The sequence below is a fragment of the Rousettus aegyptiacus genome, unplaced genomic scaffold (genome assembly GCF_014176215.1).
Source record: "Rousettus aegyptiacus isolate mRouAeg1 unplaced genomic scaffold, mRouAeg1.p scaffold_m13_p_10, whole genome shotgun sequence".
Lineage (NCBI taxonomy): Eukaryota > Metazoa > Chordata > Mammalia > Chiroptera > Pteropodidae > Rousettus > Rousettus aegyptiacus.
Genome location: NW_023416285.1, coordinates 90,956,782 through 90,968,756, shown reverse-complemented (window position 1 = coordinate 90,968,756; position 11,975 = coordinate 90,956,782). Strand labels below are relative to the sequence as shown.

Genomic DNA, 11,975 nt, shown 5'->3' with positions numbered 1-11,975 from the left:
GGATCCGGACGCTGACCTCGTCGTCGCAGGTTTCTGACTATCTTCAGGCAAAACTTACTAGAGGTGAGAATCATCATTACGTGCCCAAGTTTTCCAGATTAGGAATCAAGCTAGAGGTGATTTTTAATCGAGCTCTTTATTTTAAGGTACCCAGAGATTCATTCACATGTGGTGGTTGGAAATAACACAGCGCGACCCGGTTTCCCGAGCAGGAGCACCACGCGCCATCCCCAGTGACGTCTCGGTGCCCCGATGGTGACCCTGATCCAGTCACCACCAGGACGTCCGCGTCCCCCGAACATCCACCATCCACCGGTCCCGCTGCTGCCCTCATGGCCACGCCCACATCCCTCCCCGCTGGCCGTCGCTATTCAGTCTTCCAGGTTCATAATTTTGCCATTTCGATCATGTTACAAAAATGGGATCATACAGTATGAATCCTTTTGGGACTGGCTTTTTTCACACAGCATTAATTCCCTGGAAATTCATCTAGTCGATCTAGATTTTTTTTTTTTCAAGTCGCATGAAATCAATCTATCCTTCTGGTCATACCATACCAAACCTGAACCCTTATGCAGGCCATAGAGTTACACTGTTTCTTGGGAATTTTTATCCTACGGACTCTCAAACAGATTTTAGAACTGTTCAGATGAGACTATCTTTTTTCCGAGAGCCTGTATACCAGCCAGAAAGACTGAGTACTGGGCCGATATATTTCAGACTCTACATTTTCACTCTGATAAAACTCAATGTAAGAGGTACAGTAAAGTTGTTCAGTTTCCCATCACTAGATACATTTCAGCTTCATTTTTTGATTTGTTTAAAAAGTAAAAATTTAAAGAAAAATAATTGATAGTCCTGTTAGCTTTTTTTTTTCCTTTGAAGAGCTATAGACTTGAATTTATTTTTAAAAATTTAGCTTATTTGTTGTTATGTTTTATATAACATAAGCTTTAAAATGTTGGTAGGATAACTACAGTTATCTCAGTCCATTCTTACACCTCTGAGAGACTGATTTTCCTCCCGACTCTACAGATGAGGGTTAGCAAGGTTAAGTAATTTGCCTCAGGTCACCTAGTAACTAAGTCACAGAGTGAGGACTGGAACCAGGATGCGAGCCAGGCCCTATGTCAGCGGGAACCCCAAAGCTACACAGCGCAGCAAAGGAACGGTGTTGTTACTGCTTCTTTAAAAACTGGATTACTGGTGTAATCAAAACAGTAATACTAACCCATCAAAGAAAAACAGAGAAGCCAAAAGAACAAATGATCGATCGTTAACGCTTCTGTGCACATGCTACCAGAGCAATAACCTTTCAAAAAGAATGCTTAAAATCACCTCTTTATGTTGATTCGTCTTTGATACACGTAATGAATCAGAAACCTAAATTTAAAAAAACACCCGGTTTTAGCAAGTAAAATTTCATGAAGTACATAGTTTATCACACTTCTAATCAAGGATTACAATTCACGTTACTAGCAACAGTATCTGTGCTACGTAAAGAGCTGACAGCGCATTTCTCTCCTGAACGTTAGGTCATGAAACCATTATGGAGGCTTCAGAAAGAAAGTTTTCTCATGTGCTGAATTTCTAAATTCCGTATTTTTCTATCAGTTCTTTTGCTTTAGAGATATAGGCACCCATGGCATCTTCCTTCGATAATCCTAGAAAGATACAAACAGTTTATTTCACTGACAGATGCACTAGGAAATTAAGAAAGTTTACAGAACTGACATAAGAATTAAGCACCTTTTCGGAGGTTCCAGGCTTCCCATTTCGCCTTGCCTTTTAAGTCTAACAACCCTGGACATTCTGCCAAAAGGAGGACAGACACAATTTCAGGTTTACTTTTTACTCTATGCTTCTATAAACATTATTCAAAGTGTATTACTATTTTCAAAATGACAGTAAATACCAGTGTTGACGTCCCCATGTAAAGACTGTTTGTAGAGTCCATAGAGTTCTTTCAGTTCTTCATCGTCTGGCCTTTTTTTCAGCTTCCTCACATCTTCGGCAGCCGTACTGAAATCAGCCTAAAACAGAATGGAAAAAAGGCACCTTTTTTTTTGTTTGTTTGCAAACTTCTTGCAGGATCATCTGCTTTGGCGATGCTTACCACTAGAGGAGGAGGAGGAGGGTTTCAAATAGACATGGCTCCACCAGAATTATTATAACTAATTTTAATTCATGGACATCTCTCCTGGTACACCTGATATATAGATAAGATATGGAGGACCAAACACCGAAAATGTTCAATTTATCTATGTTTAAAAATTGAAGAAGAAAGAAGTAAATGGAAAGCTATTCTGTACTTATGGATTAAAAGAATTAGTATTACTATGATGTCTGTACTACCCTGAGCAACCTGCAGATTGAATGCAATCCCTACTGAAATTCCAATGGCATTTTTTTTCACAGAAATATAAAAATAATCCTAAAATTTGTATGGAATTACAAAAACCCCAAATACACAAAGTAATCTTGAGAATAAGAACAAAGCTGAAGGCATCTGACTTCCTGGTTTCAAACTATATTATAAAGCTATAGTTTTCAAAACAGTACAATATTGGCATAAAGCATGCACATAGATCAATAGAGCAGAATAGAGAAAGACCCAGAAATAAAACCACACGTAAATGGTTGATTAATTTATGACAATGGAGCCAAGAATATACAATGTGAAATATACAGTAAATGGTATTAGGAAAACTAGACAGCCACATGCAAAAGAATGAAACTGGACCAGTCTCTCACCCCATACACAAACGCAACTCAAAATGGATTAAGGACTTGAAATAAGACCCAAACTGCAAAACTATAAGAAAATGTAGTGAGTAAGCTCCTCGACACCGGTCTTGGCAATGATTTTTTGGATTTTTGACACCTAAAGCATAAGTAACAAAAGCAAAAATCAACAAGTGGAGCTACTTCAAAGGAAAAAATTCTGCACAGCAAAGGAAACCATCAACAAAATGAAAAGGTAACCCACCGAATGGGAGAAAACATTTACAAATCATGTATCTAGTAAGGGGTGAATATAAATATAAAGAATCTATAAAAAGAACTCATACAACTCAATAGCCAAAAAAAAAAGTATTTTAAAAAATGGGCAGAAGATCTGAATAGACATTTTCCAGAGACATCCAGATGGACATCAGACAAATATCATCAGAGAAATGCAAATCAAAACCACAATGAGATATCACCTCACATCTGTTAGAATGGCTATCATCAAAAAGTCAACAAATAACACGTGTTGGCAAGGATACGGAGAAAAGGAACCCTTGTGCACTGTTAGTGGGATTGTAAATGGGTACAGCCACTACAGAGAACAGTACGGAGGTTCCTCAAAAAATAAAAATAGAGCTACCACGTGATCCGACAATTCTATTTCTGGGTATATATTCAAAAGAAACAAAATCACTGTGCAAACAAATATCTGCTCCCCTATATTCACTGCAGCATCATTTACAATAGTAAGACATGGAAGTAACTGAAGTGTCCATCAATGGATGAACAGATGAGGAAGATATATACGCTGGAATATTATTCAGTCATAAAAAATTCCTGCCCCTTCTGACAGACAAATATGGATGCGCCTTGAGAGTGTTAGACTAAGTGAAATAAGGCAGAGAAAGACAGATATTGTATGATTTTACTTACATGTAGAATGAAAGCAAACGAGAAGAAAAAGCAAACTCATAGCAACAGAACAGACTGGTGGTCGTGAGAGGCAGGGGGCGGAGGAACTGGGTGAAGACGAAGGACTTTTTAAAAAGGGAAAAAATACATCAGAGAAATTTCAAAACATATTTCTCTTCCAAGTTAAATGCACACAAATAAAAACTCCTATTAAAAAACCGTAATGGCGTTACACTCAGTGCTTCTCAGCCACCCTCATGCACGCTCCCTCCTCTTCTCCCTAAATCCAATTTTGTTAATGCAACAGCTTTGCCACCAATTAATATCTTGTCCAGGGCATAACCTCTCAGGGCCTCTTTGCCCACATTCTGCAACATCAGTATGATTTATCCCTATCTAGTGGACTAGCTAGTTTCCGAGGGCAATATTTCTAATTTCGTTCAGTTGCTGTATAGAGATCCCTTTAAACACCGAGACCAAAAATTATAAAACTTATTTCAACTGCTTTACAGAAGAGAAGTTGTTCAGCCAAATTTGAGCTGACTAGTGAAAAGAAACTGGCTTCCTGCAACCTTCATTTATAAACTTTGTAATAAACCTTATCTTCCCCTTTTGTGACTTGACTTTGAACCCTGACCTACCTAACTCCCCAAGACCTTCAGCCCAGGACCCGGCCAGCAGCGGTCCCTTTAACATATTCCTTACAGAGACAAAGTGTTAGAAGCTTTGTTCTGGTCTCCTTTATATTTTTATTTATTTAATTAATTAATTAATTAATTTTATTTATTTTATCTTTTTAGGAGAGGCAACCCTTGGTTGACCTCACAGATTGCAAAGACCTTGTCAGCTTACAATACCTTATTTTTAAATTTTTTTACACCTATAGCACCTGGTCTTTCTAGGTGGTCTCCCATCCAAGCACTAACCAAGCCCAACCCTGCTTAGCTTCCAAGATCAGACAGGACTGGGCTTGTTCAGGGTGGCATGGCCAGAGACTCCTGTCTCTTTTATAATCTCTTAGGTTATATACAAAGGCTATGGTGATTGTTTTTCTTAATACAATTTTTCTATTTTTTTTTTTTTTTAATAAACTGTATTTTACTTACGTGTGTTCTTTGTTTTAAACCAGGGATAAGCAGAATTGTCAGGTATCAAATAAAGGCAGCTCAATGAGGCATTCTACCCCCACCCCACATTTTCTTTCTCCAAAGCCACAGCTCGCTTTTGATCCGAAGATCCAAAGGCCTGCAGCGGAAGCGGACAGGCCACTGTAATGTCAGGGGTCTCAGGGGAGCTGCTGGATAAAATTTCCATCCAGTGCCAAAGACAGGCCAGTAGTGCCACTAGAACAATTGTTTTGTAAGGAACAAAAATTACCTGTAAACCAGAGACCTTCCAACCAAAGTAACCTTGGAAATGGCCCAGCCTCCTAATTATTCCCTACAGGGATCTGAGAAGCATGGGTGCAAGTGACAAGGGATGAACGTCCTGCCTCATATTTCTGAGGATCTTTCTAGGAGATTGTCAGCTGCTTTATAAATAATTCCATGGTTAAGAACACAGTCTCTGGAGCTAGACTGCCTTGGTCTGAATCTCAGCTTCACTGTTTTGGGGCTGTGTGACTTTGGGCAAGTTATTAACCTCTCTGTGTCTGCTTCTTCATCTGGAATATGGGCCAATAACACCACCTACCTACAAGGTTGTTAGGGGAATTTAAATAAATTAACACATGTAAAATATTTAAATAGTGCCTGGTATATAATGACTGGTTTAATAAAGTTTAATTACTGTTATTTTTATTATAAAGCTCTTCGAGGAAAAAAAAGTAGTTCTAGAAAAAAAACTAAAAAAAGTAATTGTAACAAAGGAAGACCTAAAAAACACTTTATAATTTAACAAAGAATACAAAGTTGTGTTTAACACTCAGCTTTGTAAGTAATACAGAAAAAATAAAGACTAGAAAAATATACTAAAATATGCAAAAATTACCTTTGATTATTTGTAAGTTTTCTGGATTTCTAATACTTTCTCTACTCTCCAAATCTTCTATAATGTGCACACGTCGTGTCTATAATAAGGACAAAATAAAAATGCTGCCTTAATGGCAGGACTTCCTAGGGGCCAGGCCAGGCAGGGCTGTTCATAGAGGTGTCGTGATCATCCCCTTCAGGTGTATCAGGTGTCTCTGGTGTTCTGTTTGCTGTCGTCTCCTGCCATTTTCCAGTGACGGCACCTCGAGTCCTTTTGGCAAGCCAAGCCTTGGTTAGAGTTCTAAGGCTTCCCGAAAATCATGTGAGGTTCCTCCTTCCAGGAAGCAGTTCCTGGAAAATTGTTCTTTATATTTTCGGGGGTATGGAACCACTGGCAGTCTCATGAAACCTTGGGCCCTCTCCAAGGAAGAGTCCAGCCCCTGACACAGTTTCACATGCAGGCTCAGAGGTCCCTGGCCCTCCTCTCTCCCCAGGCCCAGGCCCATTCCAGAACAGGCCCAGGATCATTCTCTGTCCAGCACGCCCTTCCCTGGCACCTGGACCTGGGACCTTCCTGCTCTCCGGTGTGGTTCCCGCGCCCTCCTCTGTGAGGCCTTTTCCTGTTCAACCATCATGAGCTGCAGTGCAGAGAATGCCAGCCTCACATCAGGGTGCTGGATTTGCATTCTATCTGTGAGACACACTGCTGTGGGACTCTGTGCAGGCAACTAAGCTCCTCTGAGATTTAGCTTCAGCTGAAAAAAAGATCCTACTGGCCTCAGCAGGAAGATGTTGGGATTAAAAACGATTAATAACAAAATTCTTGATTTTGTCCTGTTGATTCTACCCTCCCAGAGTGCATCACTCGTATCGTACTATTTAACAGACGTGTTGAACACCTATGATGGGCCAGGCCTCAGTAGGCAGCCAGGGATGAACAGGCAGCTGGCTCTCAAGGAGCGCAGGGTCTCCTGGGAGATGATTGGTCAACAATGATCATGCGATATTTGGGTGCTCTGGGAACAGAGAGGAGGGAGCAGCAGCAGGTGTAGAAGAAACCTTCCCAGAGGAGATAGAGCTTAGCTGAGCCACAGGATGGGAAGTCAGGGAGCCGGGAAGGGCTCCAGGCGGCACGGACAACCTGGACAGGTATTAGGGCTCCACATAAAGGCTGGATGGGCCTGTGTTTGTTTGTTCCCACACATACCCACAACAGAGGGCCGGTGTAAATATTCATGTTGGGAGCAAGAGCTGTGCCATATAGATAGCTGGCAGGTGGTACAGCCTGTCCGAGCTCCTTGTTAAATAAATGTATGTGTGAGAAAATATTAGGTGGGTGCTGAAAGTTACCATAGGCGAGAAACAGCTTTTAAATGTACAACTGCTTACATTTAACTCCAAAGTGTTTGGGCAAAAGGGACTTTTAGTTATGTTTCTGTGCTGAGGAGAGGGGCTTGCTGTGGTCAGTGAGGAATTACAGCCTCTATCTAGCTGATTGTTCTGGAGCCAGGTCCCCCGCACCCTGCTTTAATGCATGTGCGCATCAATTTTCTGGCAAATACGGTGGAGATTCTTCACTGTTTTGGGGTCTCTCCCCAGATCTTTTCCTGTTCGTGTGTTCACCACAAGGCCCCCGGCCACACTCCTGGTGGAGCAGTGACCTCAGTGTCACCACCGTCACTCACAGTAAGTGCATCCTGCCTTTCTGGAGATGGAACCACCTAGAAGCACTGACCATCCTGGCTTCCGCTGAAGACAGCCCCTGAGGGTGCCTCTCACCTAATCTAGCTTTACTTTCTGCAGCCAGGGAACATGGTCCTCTCACACATGCGGGTGAAACGCCTTTGTGTGCAACTCTTTCCCATTGAGGAATTGAATTAAGAAGATCATAAATTCTCACACTTAAGGATCTGCACGGTTCTTATGTTATTCAAACATGGATGTAGAGGGAAAGGGGTTAGTTTTGTTTCAGTTGGAAAATCATGAATTCCCTAGACACAAAAAGCTGCATCCTTTAGAAAAAGCAGTCTGCCTTTTAGTTTCATCATCCAAAAAAGAAATGTGTCCAGTTTATGTGACTGTCTGTCTGCTTGCCTAAAAGTTTTGCTGTGGGAGTAAACACATTGTAATTTTAAAATAAAATTTGGAGGTTATAGCTGTTTAGAAATCCCGTTTGTTTTGCCAAACAAAACAAAATGAAGCACTAAGCTAAAAAGGAAGTTTTGACACTGAAAGATTTGATTATTTTGGATAGTTCAAAGTGAATTATGTCATACATAAGAAAAAAAATACCTAAATGTTCAAGGACACACTTAGCACACGCCCGGCACTGTTTTAAATGCTCTATACATGCAGCTCATTTACTCTTTAATAGTCTCTTTCCTCCATTTTTCAATAAGGAAAGTTGAGGCACAGAGGGGTTAGGTAACTATGTAACAGCTAAGAAGGGGTGAGGTTTGGATTTGAACCGCGCTGACTCTGGGGTACGTGCCTTTACCCTCCGTAACATATTACCTGAAGAATGGTTAATGAAGTGAGCTGTGCTCATTCCATAAAATCTGTAAGCAGGTATTTTTAAATTTTATATTTTAGAATAGTATTTAATGAGAAAATGCTCGTAACACAGTGTTACGTCATATACGGGAACAAAACTGTATATACATAACAGCGTAATCGGTGTGCACATATACCCACACACGAACGTGCACATATACATGCCTGCGCGTGCACACACACATGCGCGCACGCATGCCTCATATATAGGAGAAAAGCACCCATTCTGTCAGCGGTAGTGAGCACCTGATGAAGAAATTCCTGATGATTTTTACTTCCTTTGTTCTTTTTCCTCAAAATTTCCACTCTTGAACTTAGATTATTTCGTTATGTCAGAAAAAGGAGATTGTTAAATTGTAGCCTGCCCTTAACCAAGAGACCCCCCGGACGCACCGAGGAGCGAAGGGGAGCGGGTGAGACCCCAGCCGCCCTCGCCTCCGTCTCCAAGAACCAACGAGTGGCGGAGCGGGGCCGCCCGGTCCTCCCGGAGCCGCCCGGTCCACCCTCCCGGGGCTTGTGCCTACTCTGCGTTTAACCATTCCCCGGAGTTCCACAAGAGTTGTCATAGGGAGCCCCGGCCCGTCGTCAACAAATGGCACCACTGTGGTCTCCACAGCAATAAGGGGGCGCTCGCTAAGGGGCGGGAGTGTCCTCGGGGTCACCGCGGACCGCTCCCGGGGGGTCGGGGCGAGGACGCGGGCCGCTGCGTCCGAGGCGCGCCGCAGCCTGGAGAGCGCCACGCTGGCCCCACGCTCCCTCGAGCGCTTCCCTCCCGAGAGAATGCCCTCCTCGGCGACCTGCCGATCTCTGGCTCACCTGAAGGGACATGGTGGTCCGGGACCTCCGGCCGTTGGCGCACTCTTGACGAACGATTCCTGGGGCCGCCCCACCTCCCGCCGCTCCTTAAAGAGCAGCGAGCTCCGGCCCTCCGGCTCCCATTGGCCACGCCCCCCACGCACGGCCGGCCCCCATTGGCCGCCAGCACAGGGGGCGGGGCTGGGCGGTGAGGCTCACCAGCCCTGGCGTCCGCGCCGGCGGGGGTTAGCGGCCCGCGCTGCTGCAACTGGAAAGGCGAAGGGAAGGGAATTTAAATGAGTTCCTCTGCTCTCTTGGCTCGCTCCCCGATTCCTTCTCAAGAGGTTGTTTGCAGGAAATTTATAGAGGTCTCCCCAGGGCGCGGACTTCCCTTCAGATTCCTTTTTTTTGTATATACCTCTGTTCTCTCGATAATTCCTAGAAGCCTTAGACGGTTGATAGCATTTGTTCAGACCCTCCCACGTCTTCCCCACTCATCTCTAGACAGTTTACCAGGAATGAAAACGGCTGATAGTTTGCGTCTTTTCTTCTCTTTATAAAGCAAAAACACTTACCTTAAGAACACGTGCTAACTGGTTTTCGATTATGGTAAAGGAAAGGAAGGACTACACACCTATTCCATCTGACCCCATTCTCCAGGCAACAAACCTAAAGTCACTCCAAGTCCGCAGACACACAGAATAGATTGTGCCTCGCATTTGATTAAATTTTCAAAGAAGTGGAACTGCATTTCCCGGTCATATAAGAAGTTAATTTCTGACTCTTCATTTAAATAGAAACACTGAGGAACAAGGCGATTAAAGAACTGACAAACTCAGTGTCAAGAAAGTTACCTATTTGGAACGACTTACGATGCAATAACGTCTAGCAAGGCTAGGGACAGAAGACTCAAAAACAGTTTAGCTTGTTTTTGAGCCAAACTACATTTTAAAAATTATTGCTACTTTTTTATGTAAATCCCTTAGTTTTTAATTTTCTCCTCGAAAATATTTTCATAGTGATATCAGTGCATTACCAAGTAAAGGGGAAAAAAGCGAACCTTAGAAAAACGTACTGGGCTTGATTTTTGTGTTTTTATTTTTTAAATTCCCCGAGGATGGGGAATGTATGCCAGGGGGTCCAGAGGCAAACGGGGCTTCAGACCAGTGAGAGCTGTTTCTGGGCGGGGGTGGGGGGTTAGCCCTGTTGACCAATATTTCAGCAAGGAAATACTGCAGAGAGGGCCATATCCATGTCTCTCTGAAACCAGAACATTTTGGCATTATAGTCTTTTTAAGAAATCAAAAGAAGGGGAGAGGGAAGGTATGTCTCATCTGTTTTATTCTCTAAGTCTAGACAGTTAAGAACTCTTTCAAAGCACATTCTTCTCTCGAGTTGCTGCACCCTGACCTAATGCCAGCACCATGGCCGTCTAGTCTCAAGAACTAGAGAAAGAAAAAGAGACAGTGGAAATATTGATGTCCTCTGTCCAGCGACAATAGCATACTAGGAACAGTTGAACTCAGTTTTCTGGAACCCTTAGGACGTGAATCAATTTGGACAATTTATTTTTTTTTACTATTTTATAAAATATTGATTATAAACTAATATACATGCATATAGAATAAAATTTGAAAAATAAAGGACATGTTTATAAACCTACCACCAGTTTAAGAAATAGCATATTACCTTTGCTTTTGTGACATTCCTGATTCCATTCATTCATTCATTCATATAGTTTTTAAGTGCCTAATATGAGGCAGACACTGTTTTGGGTTTTTGAGAAATATCAGCAAGAATCCCAATACTTGTGTTACATTCCAGTATGAAATTACAGATAATAAACACTATAATAAGCAAATTTTATAGTTTATTAAAAGATATTAGGTGATAAGTGCGATTTTTCAAAAGAGTAGAGTAAAAGGGATGGAGAGCCTTGGGTATGTGAATGGAGGAGATGACTCAATATTGTAAATAGGGTCACCGGGATAGGTCTCTTTGAGAAGACAACACCTGAGTAAAAACTTGAAGGAGATGAGGGAGCTGGCAGGAAGATCCCTGTGAAAGAACTTCTTTTGAAAAGACAGCATCCAGCACAAAGGCCCTAAGAAATGAGATTCCCAGGCAGGTGTGAGGAAGAGCAAGGAGCCAATGTGGCCAGAGCAAGAGTAGAAAGAAAAGAGGTCCAGGAACAGGAGATGGAGACCAGATCATATGAGGCCTTGCACGAAGGCATTTGGTTTTAGTGGAAGTGAGACGGAACCATTGAGGGGTTTTGAGCAAGTACTGACATGATCTGACTTACTTTTTAAAAGGATCACTCTTATTGCTGTGTTGAAAATAAACTACAGAACAAGGTTGGAAGCAAGATTCTTAGAGTAATAATAACCCACGGAAGAACTTATGGAGATCCCAAACTCAGGTGGTAGCAGCGGAGGTAGTGCGAAGTAGATTTCAGATTCTGGATATATTTTGAAGGTAGAGTCAGCAGGAGTCCCTGATAGATTCCATATGGGGTGTGAAGGAAAAAGAGAAGTCAGGATAACCCTAAGATTTTTGACCTGAGTAATTGGAAGGACCATAAGCAGAGTAGGTTTGGTGGGTGGCAAATGTTAGAAGTTCAGTTTTGGACATGTTACTTTTGAGATGTCAGACATCTAAGTGGATATGTCAAGTAGTCAGTTGGCTATACAAGTCTAGTCTAGGCTGGGTATATAAATTTGTGACTCATGGCCGTAGAGATGGTATTTAGAAACTTGCGACTAGATGGCCCTGTAAGTCGAAATGTACATAGAGGAGAAAGAAAAGAGGACTGAAGATTGAGCCATGGCAAAGTCCAGCAGTAAGACTTTGGGGAGAAGAGGAAGAGCACACGGAGGAGACAGAGAGGAAGCAATTGTTGAGGTAAGAGGGAAACCATGAAAATGTGGTGTCCTGGAAACCAAGTCAAGAAAGCAGAGCAAGTGAGAAAGTATGTCCGGTTAGAGGACTGGGAATTAATGATTGGATCTCGGT

The 11,975-nt window shown here is 42.4% G+C and overlaps 1 protein-coding gene and 1 pseudogene across 1 annotated transcript; both read right to left on the bottom strand.

Moving 5' to 3' along the window:
* Positions 1 to 117: 117 nt before the first annotated feature.
* On the bottom strand, positions 118 to 9,173 carry ACBD7 (acyl-CoA binding domain containing 7). The gene is made up of 4 exons (XM_016134387.2): positions 8,982 to 9,173; positions 1,916 to 2,033; positions 1,750 to 1,812; positions 118 to 1,664 (listed from the first exon to the last, which is right to left on the bottom strand). Exons 1-4 carry the CDS (start codon positions 8,991 to 8,993, stop codon positions 1,591 to 1,593), a joined length of 267 nt encoding a protein of 88 aa, XP_015989873.2. The 5' UTR covers positions 8,994 to 9,173; the 3' UTR covers positions 118 to 1,590.
* On the bottom strand, positions 4,520 to 4,638 carry LOC118609135 (annotated as a pseudogene).
* Positions 9,174 to 11,975: the final 2,802 nt, after the last annotated feature.